We start from the raw sequence: 24,650 nt of genomic DNA on the forward strand, positions 1-24,650 counted from the left end.
ACTATCCTCTTAACTCCTTCAAGCTCTGCAGGTAACAAAACATGCTAACGGATGACAAACGTCTGTGCTTCATTGGCCCACTGTTCCAAGAAAACTACATAATAAAAATCATCCTAGCAGTTTACTTGTTACTCACCATAGGAAACAGTTTTGGTAAATTGTGATAGGTTCATATAATGCAATACTACGCAGCTACTTAAAATGCTGTAGAAATAAATTTATTGTTTTGAATAAAAACTATACAATATAATACACTTATTTTATTCATTCTTTAAGGCACACTTATTTGTTTTTTGAAAAGGACTTAAATTTTATTTTTCAATTATAGTTTACATTCAATATTATTTTGTATTAGTTTCAGGTGTACAGAACAGTAGCTAGACAATCATATCCTGTACCATTTATGACAGCATAAATCAGGGATGTCAGACTTATTTTCACCAGGGGCCACATCTGCCTTCAAGGAATCAAATGTAACAGTTATGGAGTAGTTACATTTAGAAAGTCCTAAAATTATTTCAGCCCTTTGAAGGCAACTGCAAGGCTGATGTGGCCCCCAGCAAAAATGAGTTTGACACCCTTGGCATAGATGGATCTAGAGAGCATCATGCTAAGTAAAATGCAGACAGTCAGAGAAAGACAAATACCATATGATTTCACTTATATGTGGAATCTAAAGAATGTAATAAGTGAACAAACAAAACACAAACAGACTCATAGAAAGAACACACATGGTTGACAGAAGGAAGTGTTTGTGAGGCTGGGTGAAAAAGGTGAAGGGGTTAAGAAGTACAAATTGGTAGTTACAAAATATTCACAGGGATATAAATTTTTCAGCACATAAAATGTAGTCAATAATATTGTAATAATTATGTATCTGTAGTGCCAGGGAGTACTGGTAGTCCCGTTGTAGTACTGGAAGTAGTGGAGGGAACATAATATGAGGTCTGTCTGGAAAAAGTCCAGCCATTGTTAATGCAACAAGAATGGTTTGCCCAATACTGATGTAACCTGGGAGCCAAGGAGAGTGGACTAGAATGTGCATGTGTGAACAATTATGACTTCACTGTACTAGTCAGTAGGGGTATTAGATAATGTTGAGTGAGCACGTGTACTGTGTGGTTGTCACATTCAAAATGACTGCACAAGAAGAGCAAAGAATCTGCATCAAATTTTGCATTAAGCTTCAATATTCCTCCATGGAAACTACTCAGATGATTCAGAAGGCTGCAGCTATGGGCAACTGGTGATTGGCAGTTTCATCACAACAACATGCCTACTCATCCATCATTTCTCGTGCAGAGTTTTTTGCTGAAACATCAAATCACCGAGGTAACTAAGCCCCCCTATAGTCCAGATTTGGCACCCTACAACTTCTGGCTTTTCCCTAAACTAAAATCACCCTTGAAGGGAAAGAGATTTCGGACCATTGATGAGATTCAGAAAAATATGATGGGGCAGCTGACTGTGTGTGGGAGAACTGTGTGAGGTCCCAAGGTGCCTACTTTGAAGGGGGCTGAAGCATCATTGTCCTGTGTACAATGTTGCTTATATCTTGTATCTTGTTCAAAAATGTCTCTATTTTTCATATTACATGGCTGGATACCTTCTGGACAAACTTCATATAATAAATTTAGGAAAGCCGGGTGCAAAATAATATTCAAGACATGATCCAATTTTTTAAATGTTCACTAATGAAAAGATATAATGATAATATCACTCTGAATCATTGCTGGTATACTTATATTATTACAGTCCTTTAAGAAAACAACAGTATATCATAGGCTATGAAACTGTCCATACAATTTGACTCAAAATTTCATTAGTTGACAACTTTCCTAAGAAAATAGTATAAAATGTAGAAAATATGACATTACAAATTATTTTCAAATTGTATACTTTCAACCACCTAAATCTGTCCCTTAATATGAGAACAGTTAAGAAAATTATGAGGGAAAATGTTAGCCAAAGGGTACAAACTGTTACAAAATGAGTAAGTTTTGGGGATCTACGTTGTAGCATGGAGGTTATAGGTAAGAATACTGTACCCTGTACTTGAAATTGCTAAGAGAATTTCCTAAATTCTTCTCTCTACAAAAAAAAATGTGTTATTTAGCTTGATATAATCATTTCACAATATATGCATGTGTTGAATCATTATGTCATATACCTCAAATATATACAATTTGTGTCAATTATACCTCAACAAGACTGGGGAAAATTAAAACCATTTAAGAGATTTAAGTATAAAACAGTTTTAGGAAAAGTAAATTATAATACATGAATGATACATGAATTTAGCAATATAGTATTTTTAAATGTACAAATGTAATGAGAAGAGGAAAATGCATGTCACAGGAGTAAAAGGTAGGATTCAAAAATGTACTCACATTCTAATGTAAAATTAGAAAGTATGTGTATGCTAACAAATACACACACACGACTAGCAGCAAAAGTTACAATATGATCATAGATGCCAGAGTGAGAGTGGAACTGTATGTAAATTTCTTTTTAGTCTTTTCCCCCTAAATTAAATAAAACCATAATGATTTCTCTCAATGGCAAAATATATACCACTAATTTAGGAACAGGAAGAAATTGTGAGTGAGCAAAGCCACCATTTAGCTAGAAAAAGTAGAGTAATCCACCACAGACAATATTTTGACAATAAGATGGGAACACACTGACTGTCTCCAGCATGCTGGCTCTGTTGGAAGTCTTCTGCATCCCAGAAGAACCCTCTTTTTCTACAGTGACACACGTAGACTGAACAATGTTGATAGCTTGCTTATCATTATAAACCCTTGGACTCATCCACATAATAAAAGCAGCCACTACTGAAACATGCTATTCACCTGGTAAAGATCTACTAAAAGACAATAAAAACTAAAATGTACTTTCCTAATGCAAGACAAAAAGGGCAGGGGCACTATTTTAAATAAATAAATAAACAACACTTAGTATTCAAAGCCTGTCAGTTTAAAACATTCCCAGAGAGGCTGATCCTTTTGATAAAAACAGGAGCAAACCTTTGTGCTCTAGCAAATGCAGCTGTGGAATAATCGCACTAATTAGCTGCTCAAGAGAAGCCACTGGTTGTAATACTGGCAAAAAATCCTTTGAATTAACAGTAAAGCATTCTTGAGACATTTTAAATTAAAATTATGAGTTAACAACCACAATAAGGCTTCAGACTTTAAAGTCTACAACAATTTCATTTAAAGTATTCACTAAAATATTCAATCAGGAAAAAAATAGATAGTAGACTTGCATAATAAAAGAAAACTCCACTAAGAAAATCTACCAGAGCTCACTAATTGACATTATTAATAAACCTTCCAAAACTAAAGTGCCAAGGAAGACTGTGGTCACTTCATTGCACACACTCCCTGTGGGATATTTCTATTTCATTAAGATAACTCCCACATTCTCACCTTCACTTTTGATCTTTTAACATCCTTTTCTTTTAGAAATAATTGAATCTGCAATTATCACCTTATAGATAAAAATGAAGATAGCCACACTTCCAAAAGTTAGCAAGACAAATGAGCATAATGTTTTAAACTTGTAATTGAGATGAGAACATTACAGGTCACCAAAAAGCTCATTTTTAAAATAAGGATCTGATACATAAACCACTAATGATACACAACGAAAGCTGCCCAAGTGTATTTAATTTTAAAAGCTAACTGAACTTATCCAGGGCCACAGAAACTCAATCTGCATTAGATAATCCTAATTCCAGGAGTCTGATTCCTTTTAATCAGGTTATGTAAAGGTCATTTATTCAACAAATAGTTATTGAGTGTTTCTTCTGTGCCAGGTACTGGAACTACTTTGTCTCTAATGTCACATATTTTAAAGCAATGGCCATATAATTTTTATGAGATGCCTTAAAATTAAGTCAATTATATGATTACCTGACTCTTATCTAGTTCCACGTGGGAAGGTTTATCTCTCACCATAAAAAAAATCACCTTTTGAAAGTCAACTAAAGAGGCAAAAACTTTTACTGGCACTTATCAGAATCACTGAAGCCAGACACGCAGCTTCCCCAAGAACCGGGAACTGCTGAATGGTGACACCAGCAACTGGGCTCGATTCAAATGGGCTCAAGTCTATTGGGTTGGCCAAGAAGTTCGTTTGTTTTTTTCCATAAGATGGCTCTAGTAGCACTTAGTTGTCTTTAACTTTATTCAAAACAATTTTGTTAGGCTGTACTGTGACAGCTGTCACATCAGTGGCTCTTTAAAAAAATCAAAATTAGTGAATTTTTGTGTAGCTATGTTAATAGTGAAGTTGGAAGAAAATACACAACATTTTTAGCATATTGCATTTTACTATTTCAAGAAAAGTGAAAACACAACTGAAAGGCAAAACAAAGATTTGTACAGTGTATGGAGAAGGTGCCGTGACTGATCGAACATGTCAAAAGTGGTTTGCAAAATTCTGTGCTAGGTATTTCTTGCTGGTTGATGCTCCATGGTTGGGTAGACCAGATGAAGTTGATACCAATCAAATCAAGCCATTAACTGAAAACAATAAACATGGGAGATAGCCAACATACTCAAAATATCCAAATCTATAAAGTTACTGTGAAAATGAAAAATCTGTCTTTTGTTTTACAGAAAAAACTAAACAGACTTTTTGGCCAACCCAACAGTTCAGTCACTGGTGAGCAGTGATCTTTAAGGGGCCATTACAGTTCTTTCTCTGAGCCTATCCAAAATGTTCCTCCCAAAGGTACTGTGTTGAGTAAGTGAATGTTAAAGTACTCAATCCAGCAGCTGATATATATGGATAGCAAGTAACCACTGGTACCTACCTGGTGGTCATGTGCTCCAGGTTACCTGGTATATTCCTAAGTTCAAATAGTGAATTCTACTGCCTTCATTAACAACTTAAGAACATTAGCAATTCCATTAAACCCATTACCCCAGCATCCAAATGATATCTGCCTGACTACTCCTCACCTTTGACACTGACACCAAATCCTTTACTAGGCCTATGATGAGTCTCTGGTCTCCCCATCAGGGTCATCCAAGGTAGGAAACTGGTGGTCGGTTGAAACTTGGTCTAGGCTGAAGAAGCAGCTGATAAACTTTTCACTGCATTTCCTCATACAGAATCCAGTTCTGCCACTTACTAATCTATAATTGTGGCCAAGTTAGTCCATCTCTGAGCTTTGATTTTTCTTATTTATAAAGGATTTACGGGAACTAGTATGAGGGACACATGGACAAAAACTAGAGGGGGTGGAAATGGGAGGGAAGTGGGGAGCCCGGGTGGGCTGGGATGGGAGTAAAAAACAGAAAACTGTACTTGAACAACAATTAAATAAATTTTTAAAATATTTAAATAAATAATATAAACACAGGGAAATATAGAAAAAATAAAATAAGCACTCTTGTACCCACTAAAAAAATAAAAATAAAGTACAGTTTGGCATTTAAAAAAAGTGTTTAATGTATCTGTCTGTTGGCCATTGTGACGATTAAAATTTATAATAGATGTAAAAAGCTAAGCACAATGACTGAAATATAGTCTAATAAACAGGAACAGAGTTCACAACTTAGTAAAAAATAAAAATTACATTATTATGAACATACTACTTCTTTCCTGATGCAGGGAGGTGATTTTGTATATGCAAGTTTGGACCATAGCAGATTCATCTTTTAAAGTTTAGGCAATCCGTATTTAATTCAGAGAACTTCCCAGTTTTTCAGAGATGAAGAGAAAAGATTACTTCTCCTGCAATTATCTCATAAGTTATAAAAATCCTAGCATTTTCCTCCAGAAAAAATTAATATTCATTATAATCATTCAGCTGACAGAGCTCAAAGCAGAGCATGTGCCTGCACCAGGGCACAATGTAATTCTGTCCAGGAAAGCACAACAGCTGATGTTCACATCCACAGTGGAGACACAGAAAGGCACAATACTGTTATCTTCATGAAGTACAGGTGAGAAACCTATGTCATGGGTAGGTTAAGCCACAGGAGTTTCCAAATGCACAAGGCTGGCTATCACAAAATCAGCTGAGTACACTGTCTAAAATCAAAATGCCCAGTCTCCATCTCTGGAAAGTGAGTTCGGTTAAGGTCGGTCCCAGGCATCGATATGTCCACAAAAATTGTGCAATTGATTCAGATGCCTGGCCATGTTCTCAAACTAATACTCAAACACCCAAGATCACCCAGCCATTAGTAGGAGCTGGGACATGAACCCACATCTCTAAGTCTAGGACCAGAACACTTTCACCCATGTCTGAGGAAATTCATATTCCATTCCCAACACCAGAAGTATGACAAGAGCTCTAAAGAGTCCTTCAGATCAACATGTAGAATGGGATGGAATGGGAGGACAACCCCTGCCAATAGGCCATAAACCCAGACAGACGAAAACATCAGTCCAGAAATTGCCAGTGGATCTTTGGTTACAATTACTTTATCATAACTAAAAGGAACACACAGGCTGAATCTGTGGAAACGGCCTCAACTGGTTAGCTCTGTTAGCTGAAAGAAATTCTTAGGAGTCTTTTGAAAGTGCTTCCAAGTACACAGATCATTGAAGTAAGAGTTGGTAAATGGATATGTCTTTTTAAATGACAGTCTAACATTTCAGAATGATCAGCATTTCCATTATCTTAATCTTTCCAGTCAAGTAATCACTTTGTAAATGTAAGGATGACTTTTTCACCATGTAGAGTGGGAAGCAAGTACCGATAAACTGAAATAAGAAAGGAAGATATTATCACTTATACTTAAAATAGCTGAGAATATAACCTATATAAATGTGAAAGTACCACATTTCAGAGATTGGCTTCAAAAATCGAAATCTTCTGGACTTCTGTCACTGTCAACCTTGCGTTTTAGTGGTCAAAAGGAAAAAAAAGGAAACCCGTCAAAATGCCAGCATTTTCCAACATTACCAGTTCAAACAATAAATACTACAAGTTTCTGGTGCAAAGAAATTAAAATACCTGACAAAGTGTTGACAGTCTTTATCCTTTTCTTTCATTCAAAAAAAAAAATCTGAATGCCTTCCAAAGGCCAGTTTCTGCTGGAGGGATGTCACGGTGTCCAAAGTGGACAGTATCCCTATACCCTTCATTCCACAGAAGGAGGAAAACATACTCAAAAGTAAGAACTACCAATGATATATAAGTTAAAATCTGAAATCTGTATTTTTCAACACCTGAACCCCAAATCACTGATAAAAACTGGAGGGTTATTCCTTGCCCTGACTGGTGGTTCATTTGGTTGGAGCATCATCCTATACATCAAAAGGCTGTGGGTTCAATACCCAGTCAGGGCACATACCTAGGCTGCAGGCTCATTCACCAATTGGAGCACGTACAGGAGGCAAGCAATCGATGTTTCTTTATTGTATCAATGTTTCTCTGTGTGTCTCCCTTCCTCTCTCTCTAAAATCAATAAATATATCATCTCATGAGAATTAACAGAAAAGATTATATTCCTTAAGCTGGACCTTCAGTAGGTACCATTAAGAGTAACATCAATAACTGATTAGATCGAAATCAAGAGAACCTTAATAATGATCCCAATACACCAATATGCTTCAAAAAAGAGTACAAAAGAATATCCTGAGGCACAGGAAGAAAAATTAGAGTATTATATGTACATATATTTTATCTATCTTTTTTGTACATGTTATATATATAATGTTAGTATAGTGGCACAAATACACAATTTATAAAATAAAATAAAAATGTGTTGAGAGAGTTTGCTTGAGAGAAATTCTTTAACTAGGAGTAATGACCAATAATTGTTAAGAGACCTCAGTAGTACATAAACACTATTTTTCCAGGTAATTTTCATCATCAGATTTTGTTTATGTTGGTTATTTACACCACTCCCAAAGGGTTTCTCATTCCTATACACTCCAACTAAGAAGAATGTCAATCTCATAAAAAAATATTTTCAACCACAGGTGTGAAGATGCCATTTTCTCACTTTATGACCACACTGATTTCCATTTTTCACAGATGCCACTAGGAGGTGGCATACTCTTAACACTCAATTCCCTTCAAGAAACTGTCTCTGAGAGTCACAGTATCAAATGGTTCTAAAGCAAATGGAGTTGAGGTGTCCCACACTCCAGCTTTCCGTGTTTCATATCAAGCTTCCTTCTACTAGACTGAACCCTAGAATTCTTGCTTACTGTCCCACCTTGGAATCCCATTCACACCTAACTGCAACATTTTAAAAGGATCCGAAAAACTCATTCTCTCTCAGATGTATGTAATTAATATGGAATGGCAGGATACTCCACCGAGAGAATTTTAAAAGGACTTTTTAATGCAAAACTCTTGACAATCTAATAATAGAATTCAGACATCAGTGTAAAAATAACTGCAAAGACCTTTTTAAAGACAGAAAGGCCTTCCATTCTTACTCAAATAATTTCCCACGGAGGGTATGCTCTTTACATCTGTCTAGACAACATCATAACACATCAGAGAAAATATATGAAAAGCTTTACACTGTCATTCTTGACAACTACCACATGTCCACCAAGTTTATAATACTGAGTGGAAATCAAGATAAACTATGGTTTCAGGAGAAGTCAATGACTGTACCTTTCATGGTGTAGGAGGCAGCCTTATGAATAGTAATGACTTATGGTGGTCATATGTTTTTTTAAATTTATTTTAATTTCTTTATTTAATCTTTATTGTATTTTTGATTGCCATTTAGTACCTTTATACTTCCCTCCCCCAGCAATCACCATACTGTTGTCCATGTGCACAAATCCCTTTTCCTTTCCACTCGATCCCTCAACCCCCTAACCCTTACCTTGCCAAATCCCCCCTCTTAGCTGTCATCCTGCTCTCCATCTATGAGTTTTAGCCTTTGTGACATTATGGATGAACCTGGAGAACATTATGCTAAGTGAATAAGCCAGTCAGAAAAAGACAAACATCATGTGATGTCACTCATAGGTGGTTATGAGTTATTTATTCCTATCAAGGATCCTGTCCCACTTCTTTGGTAAAATACCCGTATTTAACTTTGAAGAACCAGCCTCCTCACTTTCAGTTCATGAGGTTATGGTGGTGCTACTAACTCCAGACATAGAAACACAACCCAGGCTGGCCAATCACATCAAACTGGCTTGTGCCACAAGATGGTCCAATAAGTCAGACCTATGCCTTTGACTAAAATTATTAGGGAAAAATAAATAAATCTCTTTATACTAAGGTTTGGAAAGATGGTAGAAAGTAAATATGGAGCTTTCTGGGCCTATCTGGGGGGAAAAAAGCCAAACTAGATGAAAAAATAATGTGAGTTGAAAGAGGAAACAGAGAACTGAGAAGGAAAAACAAAGAAGGAACCAATGTTTAGATAACAGTGAACACCTGAATCAAACCACCCCTGACCCCATGATAACCCTCCATGTTGCACATTGATTTACAAGGGCTCCATTTTTCCTTAAGCCAGTTTGATGTGCTCTGGGACAACACATACAGTTTTGTGTGACATTTTAGAGAATAAGTTATTTTGAAAAAAAAATTACCCAAGTTTCAGCTACAACTTAACCAATCTAGTATCTGTTCCCCTATTTTCTCCTTGTTTGGACAGGTATACTGCTACCTACAATATCCTCCAGCTTTCCAGGAATTAGATTGGCTTTATGCCTAAGTTTTGCCAATGAGATTTAAGCAGAAATGTCACGTGGTAGTTCCAAAAATTCTTGTTAAAGAGATATACTGTTCTTTATAACTTCTGACATATGCCCTGGCTGGTGTAGCTCAGTGGATTCAGCACAGGCCTATGAACCAGAGGATCCAGGTTCGATTTCCAGTCAGGGCACATGCCTGGGTTGCAGGCCAGTTCCCAGCAGGGGACGCACGAGAGGCAACTATACATCGATGTTTCTCCCTCTCTCCTTCCCTTCCCCTCTAAATATAAATAAATAAAATCTTTAAAAAAACACTTCTGACATATGCCCCCTGGAATTTGGTTGTAATGGCAGGGGCTCCAAGAGCTATTTTGGACCATGATGATAAGATGAGCCCCCACTCCCACCCCAAAATTAAAGATAAGGCTGGAATATATCTGGTTCTTCCTGAGGACAGGAATTTCTGTTTTATTCATGTATAGATATCCCAGCATGGAGAAAAATAGCTAATACATCATAAGATGAGATAATTATCTGTTCAATGAGTAAATTTGGTGTCTCTATACTAACAAATACCCCCCTTCATAAAATCAGGTAATACCAGAACCTCAGTGTTGGAAGTCCTTTACGGAAACCATTTCTTAAATCATTCAGTGACAAAGATGCATTTTTTCAACAAGATTTGAGCTCTAAAGACTTAATGAATTTCCTTAATTCTAAGACAAATTTTCCCTTCACATTTTAAAACTTTCCAAGTCAGAACAGATCTTATAATCAATGTACATGTTTAATTGAATTTTCTCCTCCCCAACAGTTGCCTTAAAATCAATAGTAAATTGGACATAGGGAAGTACACCTGATAGACACATACTGTAGCACTGGATTATTTGTGGTCCCTCAAAAGCTGAAATGAATTATACTTTGGGTCATTCAGAAATATGGGCTTGGAGAGACCCATCAATAAAAAGGCAGAGGAAGAAAAATCAATTCTTTCAGTATCCTAAGTAGAAATCCACAGAACATAACCAAGAAAAAGCACAAACGCTGAAGCCAGAACACTAAGGCTGAAACCCTTTTTTAGCTCTATTACTTCACCTACCCAAACCTCAATTTTCTCATTTATAAAATGGAAGCAAAAAAAAAAGTACCCTTGCCACAGAGTGCTTACGCGAATGAAATGTGTTCATAAATGGTGGTTGACACACCACGTAAACAGCAGAAAAGTCTGACTAGGGTTTCTTCTCCACTGTTCTGATTCCTACACTGCCACCCTCTGCATCTCATGACTAGTGAAAACTGAACTTATTTCCTAGGAAGCCAAAATATTAGAATGTTGCTATGGTGTTCTTTTACTTTCCTAGAGGAAAATACAAGAGAAACAATTAATTCTCAGTGTGCCTCCTCCCTAAAATAATAGGACCAAAGAAGTTAATGGGCAACAGCTCAGTGAACAAGTTTTGCCAAAAACATGTGCTAAGAATTTCATTCTGACAGTTTGTAGGGGAAGTTTACTCCTGTGGCAAGTATTTTAGTTGATCAGAACGTACCATTCAAAATTCAAAAAACTTCAAAATAATTAAGCAAAAGTAGTTAAAATTCAGAGTTAATTTGGGTGTACATTCAAGGGTGACAGCACTACTGTCCTTATGCTGCATCAGAATGACATGTTTTAGCAATTCATGACATCTATTAATTTGTTTAAAATTAATATGTTAAAACTTACTAAGTTATGAAGGACATTCTCATGGACTATGAATCACTAGGGGCAGCTGTCATCTCATGAATACCTGATTTACAAAGGAGAAATTTAAACATTTCTAGCATGATGATATTTTTAATCCATAACTACATATACTTTGTTGATAAAAAATGCTCTATCATTTTAGAGAGATAAGTACTGTATTTTCCAGAGTATAAGATGCAATTTGGGAGGAATAATGGTTGTTAATGCTGCTGTTGAGTTCTGTTTACATTTACATTGGTAAAATATTATGTTATTTATGTTATTAAGTATTTTATCACATTTTTTGCTTCAAAAATTTTTTCCTATTTTCCTCCTCTAAAATCTAGGTGCATCTTATGATCTGAAAATGTGGTAAACTGCTTCAGTGACATGCAGAATTAAAAAAAACTATAAAAGCAAACTCGATACAGCAAAAACAGCACAAGAAATTAGAAATCATTTAAAAAGCTTCTATAAGACTTTTTAAAGATATAGTGAGTAAACATTATGAACTTTAACCACATTTAAATTTGTGGGAATTTTTTTCTTAAGAATCAGATTCTCAAAATAGTTCAACTACATTTAGTATTTTTCCATTATTCTTGCCATCTTCAAACACACCTTCACAAGTTGCTGAACGTAATGCTCTTCTGACTCAATGAGAACCTCCCTCATGACCCAGGAATGTTCATTAAATAATTATTAAGCTCCAGAAGTGGCTTTTGCATAAGTTGATTTGCTTGAATGCCAATTCACTTAGGGACACAGCTTTTAGTATGGTTTTCAAATCTTATCACCTAACATTGAAAGTAAATGTTAAAGGAGGTGCAGAGGAGGTATCATCCATTCTCCATTCATTATTTCTCCAGTTTAGTATGTCGTTGAAACTATTTCAAACTTGTTCTACATGTATATGCAAGGCAGATGATTCTGACGTTCCTCTCAAAGAGAAAAAATTCAATATATAAAAATGGAAAGGAGATGTTTACTAATGCAACCATCACTATTCCACAATCAGGAATAAAAAAGGAGAAGCAAAACCCCCAAGTGTCTGTAATGGGACAGTTCTGACAAATGTTATCATTACACTCTTTTTCCTAAAGAAAATCCATTTTCAATTCATAACAAAGCTGTACTGCAGTCTACCTTATAATTATAGATCAAGCAGTTCTCAGATTTTTCAAGCAGTTATTTTTCGGCCTTATTAATTTAAGATTAACATTCAGAGTTTTGTTTTTGTTCTTTTAAGGCAAAGCTAAGAGGCTAGCATTTCAATTCCCTCACAAATTCACTGTTGTTCTGCTTGTCATATCCACCTCCTAGAGGTATAGCTCAAGCTGATTAAAGCCACAGTCACAAAGTAACAATTCCAGTATTTTTTAACTCCCAATAAAACCTTCCCTCCCCCTTAAATGCCTGTTAAGTGGTCCCAGGATTATTGCCAGAATAAGACTTCACTTACAGATACAAGCTTTCAAAGGCACAGGGCATGAACATCTGAACTCTCAGCGCCTCCATCTTTTCCCTGTAAGGTGTTCTGCAAGCCCTTGGCCAAGAATGAAAGTCAAAGTTAGTTCTGGCACTGGCTGTGTCACTAGGGGTGGCTCCTGATAAGGCCCTGGAAACTCCAATCCAAACACAGCTCCTGCTAGAAAGGTGCCTGGTGTCTGTCTGCAACAGCAGACCTGTTTAATCCAGTACCTACTGTACCTGCAGGACAAAAATGCTGCCTCACACTGCAAAGGGGCTGTGCAAGGACCCAGGCACCAGCAGAGACAGTCATGCAAGCACTGTGGATGCTCACTTAGCCCTTCCCAATGCATGTAATGGATGAGTCTCGTGGTGCCTAAGCCTTCTTATAGAACTTGAAAGGAGAGATAATTTTACATACCAGTGAATTTTTAACACTTAATAGACTTACAGAATCAAGGAGGGTTGTAGGGTTGCTTGTGCCCCTTCTCAGTTAAGGGGATCTCAGGTATCAGCTCATCATGCACCTCTTGCAGCTTTGCATGCACGAACAGGTATAACTGGAGCTAGAGCTTGATAAATTGTACATGCTCTCTTGCTGACAGGCTAGAGATCCAGACAGCACTCCTTACCCTCATAACTCAGGAATACAAGGAGGGCTGTCCTTGACCAGTCCCAGTGGGAGTCAAGGGCAAGCTCCTTCTTATCGTGGTTACCACCTTTTAGGATGTAACACATCTTTAGGCCATAAATCAGTGCATTCTTAGACAGTCATCCAATTAAATTCTGCATACACTAGTGTACAAGAAGAAAAACGAACACCAAAATACATGTCCTTAAAAGACACTAAACTTCTGACATAAAAATGTCAATACTATCAAATATTGAGGCAGTTTTTATAGACTCAGCCCACCAAAGATATCCTGCAGAGTTATGAAAATATGTATCTTTCTCCCCACACACAAGTCAAAGGTCAGAACAAAGACATGTGACATTGACTAGCTGTATACCCTGGGCAAGTTACTTCACCTCTCTATGCCTAAGAGTTTCTCTCTAACGTAAATGGCTGGAAAACAATGCAGTTTCTATAAGCTATAATCAATCTCAAATTCCATAATATAATGAAATCATCTTTTGATAAGAGGAAACATCCATCCAGGAATCTCAGACAAGCTATTGCTAGCTCTTTTTATTTTGTTCATTTTTTCATTCATTCATTCTTTGGTTTAATATACATTTATGGAACATGTACTATGTCCTAGGCACTGTATAAATACTGGGAGTTAAAGTATAGTGGGACACACATATTAAATAATCACACAAATATATAATGATACATCTGATACTTGCTATAGGGAGCTGGAAAAGCTTAAAATGTAAGGGTCAGAAAAAGCTTCCCTTAAGGCAGGACCTCTGGGCTGAGATCTGAGTCAGGGTAGCAGTTGGAGGGTACAAGGGAGGGTTGCATGGAAGAAGAGTTTTCTGAACAGTGGTGGGAAGGTAGAAGGAAGTGCCACAATGGCTGAAGGGCACAGAGTGAGGAGAAAGTATGGTATCCGTGAGGTCAAAGCTGTGATGGACCAAGACCACACAGGATCTGGTGGGCCAGAAATGGGTCGTTGATTTGGATTTAAGAAGAGCAAGAACCACTGGGAGGTTGTAAACAGGAGAGCAGTGGGCTCAGATTTGACTTTTCAGATTTGACTCTGGCTACTATACTGAGAACCAACTGGAGAAGGGGAAAAATTGGCCACTGCAAGTCATGGTAGGAGGCAGTGACAGATCATGGGGCCAGGAGGAAAGATGGGGTGGAGAGAAGTAGGCAGATTACTGTAAAATTAAAGACCAATAAGTAAAAAGAATAGAGGTGGGAAGAGGAAATCCAGGCCCCAGATACGATAATTGTATTTGTCAATCACAGTTATGGAGCACTTCCTACATGCCACGTATCTGCTGGACTCTGGGGTAAAAGATGGCTCAGACGCTACACTATTCCCCTTACAAGCCTCCCAGCCTCTCCTTCTCCTGACTCTAGCACAGTAGGGCAAAAAAATTCACAACACAGGCTCTGGTGTCAACTTATCCAGGTGGAAATCCCACCACTTACTAATTCTGTGACCTTGTACAAATTACTGAACTTTCTGTGCCCCAGTTTCTTCACCTGAGAAAGGAAAAGGCTAAGTAGCTATCCCACAGGTTATAAAGGCAATAACGTGTAATGTGTCTGGCATAGTCTCTGACACACGGTAAAGCTCAATTAAAAAATAGTTCTTAAGATTATGATTGTAGTTAGGTCTACTATCCTGGATTCATCTTTACCAGAAATAGAGCAAGTGGGAGATCAAATAGAAAAGGCATAAAATTACCATATTTGGACTTTTAGGTGATTATTTTTAAAAAGCCAAGCTGGGCTCTCCTACTTTGGGTACTATTCGTAACTGCATAAAGTTACAAAGTACCAAGACACATTTCAGAACTGAAACCCTGTTTATTACATGCCTACACACAGGAAGAATCTGTATCCTGCATGAGCTCTCAAATGTAGACCATGAAACTACTGGCATGAATTCCGGGCCTTCCAAGAGGGACATATTATAGTGTCAAATGCTCTCCTGGCATGTTCAGACAATGACATCGCCTGGCTTTTTATCCTGAACAATCCAACACCCAAGAAAGCTATCCACTGATCATTCAAATAGTGTATAAATAAAATTACTTTTAAGGGGCATGTGTTCAAGTTATTAATAGTGTTTTAGAAAGATCTATATTACACCAATGCTCTTCAAGACTCTTCTTGGACACAGCAATGAATGGACTAATGCTTGAATTAAATGTGACATCTAAAAAATTCATAAACTATTATATACATTTCCCCAATACTAAACTACTAGTCCTCAAGTAGTAGTCACCCCATTATTCAACAAAAGTCTTCTAATAAGCAGAATCCACATCAGTCCAGTTTACCACTGTAGCCCCAGAACACAGTGGAATAAACAGTCCATGATTGGTATTTAATAAGTATTTTAAATGAATATATCTAAAATGAGTAAGCAATTCTCTAGTGCAGATTTGTACAATACAGATGAATATCCTAAGTGCACACACAAATGTTATTTGTACACACACATGCACACATACACACAAGCCTATGTAAATACACAAACGCTAAACTTAAACAAAGATATGATAGAGAAGATTTTAAAAAATGAAATAGTGAATGCAAAGTAAAAATATCTGTACTTTAATGCATTTCAAATCTTGATTACTACTCTTTGCCCCAAATTCCAGCAATCAACTAGACTCATGAGAATTTTTACTGACCTCTTCAAAGATGACCTTGACTAAATTGGGTTTTAAAACTGTCAACCATCCTAGAGAAAGCGAACTTTTTCTTTCTAAATTTGGGCCTCAGAATCCTTTTGGAAGAAAAAATTCACTCACTGTATTGAATGAGCTAGAGAAAAGGTAAGAGGCTTTACTTGTTACCCTATCCAAACCTCTGCTGAAGAAAAGTAGAGACACTGCTTTATCACAGTCAGAATGTTTCTTATTTTATTTGGGTATCAAACGTTGTATTGCCCCCCAAAGCACACAGTTTTTGTACATCTTTTCTTCTGATGGTCATTGCTCTTTTCAGTGAACTCACTCTTCCACTCACTACCCTCACGACAATTAACATCTCAGGCTTATTATGTGCCCAGCACTACACTGACCCTGAACCAGCTCCACCATACTACTGATGAAGCATTTGCCCAGGTTTCACGTTTTATTGTGACCCCAGCCAATGGCTCCCAAACTTGTATTCTTATCAGAAGCAACTGGGGACCTTTCTCCCCAACACCACCCCTTTAAAATCAACTCAAGAGCACTTAAAAGCATAAATGTCAGGGATCTTCTCTGAAATAAACAACTGAATGAAATGCTCCAGGGATATGGTTTGGAATTCTGTATTTTTTAAAAGATTCTCATAAAATTCTAATGTAAGTCAGGCCTTGGGAACCAGTAATATATAATAAAACATATTACTATGTATATAATTGTATACATTTTATGTTGATTATCTGAGAATGGCAGGAAAACACACAAGAATATAAGTTCCCTTTATTTGTAGAATATATAAATCTTTACTTGTACAGTTTAATTCTTTAAAGTGTCCACTTGGAATTACTATGGGTGAACTTTAAATGTTCACTAAAAGCCTTATTATGAAGAAATTAAAAGAGTACTGTGAAAGTGGGTAGAAAATCCCAAGTACCCTCAAGAATACCAAAGACACCCCTCTTCTCCCCACAGGCTAACATTCTGGGAAATGTAAGATGCCCTCGAAAGACCCTTAACACAAACACTTATGACTCACCAGCATGTGAGAGACACTGTTCTCAGTGCTGTGGGGAAGACACAAGTGAAGGTACAAGAGAGTAAGTTTTGGATGGACTTGCATCAGAACCCAACTCACATACACAGCCCTATCACCTGTGGAAAGAGTGGGAAAGGACCAACGCCAGCTCCAAGGACTGCTTCCCATGCCAGCTCCCTTCATTTTTCAGGTGAGGACTTACAGGTTTACACTTCTTCCCAGGGAAGTCTTCTCTGAAGCAGAAACACCCACTTCTGTTTTGTGCCCTCCCAGCAAATGTTTGTTTCTTTCTTTCATGGCACTGAATCCAACTTGTCATCATTTTATTTGTTTAATTGTCATTTATCCTTGAGGTCAGGATCCTCTGTTATTTATTTTATTCTCCGTGTCTGGCATATAGTAAGTGCTCAATAAGTATTTTCTGGAAGGAAGAGTGAAAGAAAGGGAGGGAGGGAGGGAGGAAAGGAAAAGATCAGGTAAGGAAGGACCTATCAATTTTAATTTAGGGGTGATGATTAATTAAGAAGGAAGTCAACAGGAATAAATGGGTCTCACACTTGTATACTCTCTGGAGCCTTTTGGTTGCAGAACACAACTAACTTTCTACAAATTACTGGGATAAAAAGTTACAAGGAACTGATGTAGCAGTTTTAATTCGATACCTTCACAGTGGTGACTGAAGGAAATTTTTAATAACTACCTACCTATCTGCAGAAGTAGTGGTTCAATACTACTCAATCACCTTTATCTCTTCTATCCTGTTTCTATTTTTTTCTACTACCAAGAACAAATTTCCCAGTAACAATGATGGTACAGGATCTCCTGAAAGACTGCTGACCGCAGCTGGCACAAAAAGATGCCCTTTAAGTGTGAAAAGGAAAATGGAGACAAGACCAACATGAGCTCAGGTAAACCTGATTAATGCTCATGCAACATTACTAAAGAACTGTTCAGAACCAAAGGAAAAAAAATTAAAAACTATTTAGAAAAATCTATCCTGAGAATACAAATATAAGCTACAAAGGGACATCTCAAATTCCATCTGAAGTAAATTTTTAAGCAATTGAAGGGAGAAATACAAAAAAAAATCATAGTTTGGCCTTTCATTTAATATAATAATCAAGACAAAAGATTAATTTCCTATCTTGAGCTGTCTGGTATTCTCTCTCTTAGGGTTCACTTCAAAAGAAATATTTGTTCCTTCATTGAAGAAAATTTGGAAGCTGTTTCTTATCTATAAATGGAAACAAGTTATTTGCAATAAACAGACCACAATCTACAATATAAGCCAAATTCATGAGCATAAACACACCACATTATTCATTCATCAATAAACACACCACAAGATTGAAGAGGGAAACACTGAGATTATGCCACTTTGAAGGGTTTTCTTCAAATGACAAATTTAGTAAAACTTCTCTAAATAAATAAATGGGGGGAAATAATGCTACTGCCATTGTGAGGGCCAAAGTTACTCACAATAAATAAAATCTTCCACTTCAGGACTTTAAAATTGTGGTGTTTTTTTCTCCCCATTTAGTGGTTATCTCCTAACTCACTTAAGTATAAAAATGTGGACCTCTCTTTCACTGTAGTGCCTTTCTAAAAGTAATTAAAGATTGAAGAGCAAATAAGCACATAGGATCTCTCTGCTATCCTCAAAGGTGTTGAGGATTTAAGTAAGAGTGTGTACCACTTATCATCATCCAGAACATACATTTCTTTTTTTCTTCTTCCAGGCATGAGTCAAGATATTAATATATATTAAAGCAACATGATATTTGGCTATTAGAAGTGGCCTCCACAAACCACCTTAGCCCAGGTCCTGGCTACTAAGAAAGGTGAACCCATCCTTCCTGACACTTCTATCACTGAATGAGATACCAGGGCATCAGTAGCTCCAAGAACCACCAAATCCCTCATGGTCCAAGGGGAAGCTGGAAAGGAATGAAAATAAAGTAGAAAACAATACTTTGTCAGCTAGACTTCCTAGCCTATTCACACAAATTAAATGTTTGTTTCTAAAAAGTGAGCTGAGGGTAGAGACAGACTGTTTCTTGTGGACAATCATGCTATGGTAGAAAGGGGGATGAAAGTCAACAGATCAAGGTACAAAAAGTCTAATTTATTCAAGATATGATAAGGATCCAGAGCACTGGTTTCAACCTGAGGGCAGCAAACCGTGAATGGTTCACTATTTTATAAGGGAATGAATATCTGATATGTCCCTCCTACAGATATCAAATTAACCTCATCTTGCAACTGGAGATAGCCTACTGTGGTGCTACAATGTAGACACACATAGACACATAGACAACACACATGTAGCTTCACCTTGGGTGAGTCATTTAATTTGAGTCTCAAGATCTGCATCTATAAAATAGGAATATTAATATTAACTATTTACCATATTTTCAAATTATAAGATGCACTCCCCCCAAATTTGGGAGGAATAATGGTTGTTAATGCTGCTGTTCAGTTCTGTTTACATTTACATTGGTGAAATATTATGTTATTCATGTTATTAAACATTTTACACTTTTTGCTTCAAAAAATTTCCCCCTATTTTCCTTCTCTAAAACCTAGGTATGTCGTACGGTCTGAAAAATACGGTAGTAGATTAATGTGATGAAATGAGGTAAGTTATGAAAAGTTCTAAAAAAATAGCACTGAATTAATGTTATGCAAGGAACAAGGACTCTGTTTTGAAATACTCTAGGAAATGAAAAGTCAGCCTTGACAAACTCAAAGAATTTCAAGTTGTAGGACAAATAAAAGTTATTTTTTTGAAGGAATGGTGAAGATGCTTTTGAAACTTGGTATCTGAAAAGACAGTATGAACTTAAAATACATATAAACTCAGAAAAGGTCTAGAGAAACTTTTAAATCCATAATGAACAACTAAAAACTAAAGATGGTAGTGATCTGTAACTTCTTATAGTGGGTAACTATATCTTTTCAATGGTTGTGTTAGCTACAGACAAAAATTCTAGCCCAGGGAACATTCTCTTCTCATTCAGTGTACCAATTACATTTTTGACTTGTATTTTTACTAAATAAACATATACAGAACTCAATCAGGAAATCATGTATTTAAAAGCAGAACTACAACCAGTCTGTGTTCAGTAGATCTTGATGTAAGTTTGTGTTAACAGTCAAATTTCCCAAACTTCTAAGCATCTAAATACTCACTCATATACTAATAACAGACATTCCATTTCAGTTATGCTAAGCAAATAGGATTTAAAATGAAAAAAATTATATTTGCACAGAAATCCATCCTATTAATTAAACCAATCAATCATAATGGACTCAATGCACATTAGCACCTGCATTTCATTTATACTCAAAGGTGTCTTGCCTATAATCCAAGTGTATATTTATATTGATAGTAAAATGTGAAAATAAAATAATCAATATTTTAAATTAATAGCCTGTGTAATTTCAAGTTATACTGCCATGGAATGACAAAAAGCAAAAATTGAATCTTTGCTTAAAAAAATTAACTCATATGTCCTTAAAAAAAAGCATGTAACAAAGCTATCTAATTGTCCCTTTAATGTTTAATTACCTGCCAGGTAATTAAAACTTTAATTAGGCAAAGATTGTACAGTAGATGCAGATAATAATAACCATTCCCATTCAAGCTCAACTTTGCTCCTTATTTCAAATAGCACTGGTTCATTTTTAAGATATATGGACAAAATGATGAATAAAGGAAAAAATCAAAATATTATTAAAACTCATTCATTCAACAAATATTTATTGAAACTTACTGTGTCCCAGGCACTGTTCAATATGCTTATACCTCAGTGATATATCATGGATCTTAGACTGTTAAGAGAGAAATATCATGGAATAACTCTGAATGTTCAAATCATTCATTAATTTAAATTGACAATCAGGAAATTGCATGAATTTGTAACTTTTAAGCATCATTCACAATGATATTTCCATTAACAAGGATGTTTGGTTTCTATGTTGGACAACCTATTTCAACTTCTTAGTGTGCCAAGCAGAAAACTTGAAAATGTGAAATTATGTTTCTTTCTCATTAAAAAAAAAAGGGAGAGGGGAACAGAGAATTCATCATATCACACTGATAACTGTACCTCATATTGGCAAATCACATCTTGTATTTATTTAATCTCTTTTTATTTAAGAAGAAAAACTGAGGGACAGGGGGTGAGGTGAGTAACTTGCCCAATGTCAAGATGCTAATGAGCTGATTGCAGATCTTGGGTTGGAAACTCCAGAGCCACACACCTCTCACTGTGGTTGTCTGGGCAAGTTGTGTGAGTGCCCAACAATCACAAAAGCAAACCAATTCTAAAATTAAAACCTTGCACTGCAGTTGCCTCTTTAGTTGTCTGTACCCAACACCTGACACTGGATCCTGAGTTCAAGAAAGGCATACACCAGTTTGTTTAGTTCCCTTCTCCATTCTTAAGATGCCCAGTAACTATTTGTCAATGGATTAAATGATTAATTAACTAGTCATAGTGCTTTTTTCTGGCCACTTTTGACCATGCAACAAAACAACAACAACAACAACAACAAAACAAAGAGGGAAAGAAGCAGGCTTCCCTACCTATTTACACAAGCAAAAATTAAACTAATGGCACTGACAAGAAAGATGTAGATAACAACTTAAGTAACAAAATCTAGTTGTAAAAAAAAGTGAGAAAATGTGGTTACAACAGAAAAAATATATATCAGCACAATTTACACTTTGTAACTGGGAGAAGAAGTGCTCGGAAAAGAAAAAAATATTGAAAAAGGCTCTGGAGGAAAAATACGGCCTTTGGAAATTTGGGGAAGAATGATGTACTTCCTTTGGTAAAGATGGTAAACCCTGAGCAAAGTTTCCCAAAGTGTGGGATATATGATCTCAAATTGAGACACACAGACTCTGCATTAAATAACCATGGAATTAAAAATGAGAAAGGCCCTTTCAAATTTCTTTCATCCCAGGCGAAGTCTCTGTTTGATGTTAATATGTCTTCATCTTAACATCAATCTCTTAACACTTGCCCTTTGTAACAAAAAAAGCTCAGACCTCAGGCCCTTCCAGACAATACACCTAGTAAGAATCTAACAATTTTCTTCCAATTCTATTATATTTATTTTACTCATACTTCCATTTGTGGTTTCTATTTATTATAACATCTGCTTTAAAATATATTTTAAATATTTTAAATGGGGCAAACGTCATGAAGTTAGCATGAGAATGCCTAAAATTTGAGAAACATTGATTGAAAGAAATGAAGAATATGCCAGAATCCTTTAGTGGAAAGAAGATTAAACACAGCCCAGAAATAGTGGCCTACTCTACTGCAGTGAGAAGCTAACGGCTATGAAGAATTTCAGTCTGATAAAATCATACAGGGTCCTGAAATCACAGTAGTGGGCCTGGCCCTAATCACTCCCTAACTGTGGAAAATGAGAATGACACTCAGATATGATTCTGCACAGGACAACTGGGGACCTGGCCAAGTAAGGCTGAGAATATCACAATGTTAGTGGCACGCTGTGTTTGTTTATAGTGCCTGTAAATAAGACTTCTGTCCAGGGGGGGAAAAAGGGTTGTTAGAAGAAAATGTCAAGCATGTTGGATGTTCCTGTTTCAATATATGATGACCTTTTCTCTCCTGCTATGAAAGTCACTTCAGTTAATGTTATCTGCTGAGACACAAATAGAACTTACAGTCCAGTCTGTTTAGGTTTGGTTTTTCCTTCTCTCCCAAGAAAGTACCAGTGAGTACCCTAGTACAGATTCCCCAGCTATGTAATCCTTTCATACACTAGATGGAGCCAGCATTCTGAAGCTTCAGGATTCATGTGCAGGTTTGTGCTGCATTTAAAAAATCCATACACAACATTATTGGTAAGCTGCATACCACCTGAATACATAGTAATGTAAATTACTTAAATTTTCATCTTAAGAATTTTTTAAAGATTTATTTATAAAGGGAGGGGGAATGGAGGGATAAAGAAAGGGAGAGGAACATTGCTGTGAGAGATAAACATTGATCAGTTGCCTCTCACATGTACCCCAACCAGGGACCAAACCTGCAACCTGAGCATGTTCCCTGACCAGGAATTCAACTGGCAACTTTCACATTGCAAGATGATGCGCCACCAACTGATTCACACAGGTCAGGGCTTACATTTTCATTTCAAAGATCTAAAGTCTCCTTGTTTTATCATTCTGCATATTTTCTATAGCCCTTAAGCACAAATTAATACCAAATTATCAATCATGCTATAAAATGTGTGTTTAAAACATGTCCATCTTACAATTCACTGGCAGCTTTAACTTTATTAAATATGTACTTATAATTTTTAACCCAATCATTTAAAAAATACATGCTTTTTTGCTGTGAGGAAAATGGAAGTAATTTATTAATGCATTGAGCATGACTGTCTCATCAGACGCATAAGGAAAGACTCTTGCTAGGATAGGAGGGGCTATGGCAAAGAGAGTCAGAGGTAGGTAAAAGGAGACCTGCAGTCAATGAGAAAAGCACTGAAGGAAACTGTTAACACACTTGCAAGAAGAAATGGCTGACCTCCTGTACCCTGGTAAAATCCACTCTAAATGACAAACAAGTAACACTATTCACAGTCACTAACCTGGGGCAGTGATGACAGCAGGGTTAATGATGATCATCTCCAGTCAGTCAGGACAACTCAAATCCTTTTCATTGGTTCCTAATATTTTAAAGCAATGATTCTCAACAGGGGAAAATTCTGTCCCTAGGGAACATCTGCCAATGTCTGGAGATACTTTGGGCTGTTACAAATGGGGAGGTGGGTGCCCCTCAGATCTAGTAAGCAGAAGTCAGGAACACCCTGACCTCTTAAACATCCTGTAATGTACAGGGCAGCCTTCTGAACAGAGAATACTTGGCCTCAAATTTCAATAGTTCAGAAATAGTTCAAGGTTCAGAAACACTATTTTAGTGTAACTTCTTTTGGCAGATTAGACCCATGTGAGAAGAGTCTGGGGTTGGTGGCTCTGGGGAAAGAACTGAAAGGTCAGCTTCCAGGACCCCTGGGCTATCCCCCAGACTGCAGGAGCCATCTTTCTCAGGCAGAACACTCCCCTCAATGAGCATCAGTCTGGGGGAAAGCAACAGCCCCACCCACAGGAACCCTTCTTGCCTCACCCTATGGAGCTTAGGTCAGGGTGCTGAGGAGCACAGCTGGAGGCACTTTCACTGGTTAAGCCTACAGAAAACCTGCAGGCAAAGGCAGGTCTCTGGGAGCTTTGAGACCTTAGTTGACCTTCCCCAAGACCTGGTGCTTGTAAGAGCTGGCATTGGCCCACAGCTTGGTTCTTTCTGAATATACCCAGGATCAGCAGGGGGAGCCACATGAAGTGGATCACTGGTAGCTCCAAACAGATTGCCCACAGCCAGTCACAGGCGGCAATTGACATAGGTCTGCACC

The 24,650-nt window shown here is 36.9% G+C and overlaps 1 protein-coding gene across 9 annotated transcripts in view; it reads right to left on the minus strand.

Moving 5' to 3' along the window:
• Positions 1 to 24,650, minus strand: part of MITF (melanocyte inducing transcription factor) — a 243,277-nt gene that overhangs the window by 99,554 nt on the left and 119,073 nt on the right. For 4 of the 9 annotated variants that reach the window (XM_037139828.2, XM_037139822.2, XM_037139821.2 and 1 more), the window contains exon 2: positions 12,831 to 12,914. The exons of 4 other annotated variants lie outside the window; for them this stretch is intronic. In XM_037139828.2, the coding sequence (XP_036995723.2) occupies positions 12,831 to 12,914 (84 nt within the window). Of the gene's footprint in view, positions 1 to 7,322; positions 7,421 to 12,830; positions 12,915 to 24,650 lie in introns of those variants that run through there. One more of the 9 variants, XM_037139829.2, reaches the window with a different exon arrangement.

Source organism: Artibeus jamaicensis, unplaced genomic scaffold (assembly GCF_021234435.1).
Source record: "Artibeus jamaicensis isolate MK-2021 breed Jamaican fruit bat unplaced genomic scaffold, CSHL_Jam_final contig_1157, whole genome shotgun sequence".
Lineage (NCBI taxonomy): Eukaryota > Metazoa > Chordata > Mammalia > Chiroptera > Phyllostomidae > Artibeus > Artibeus jamaicensis.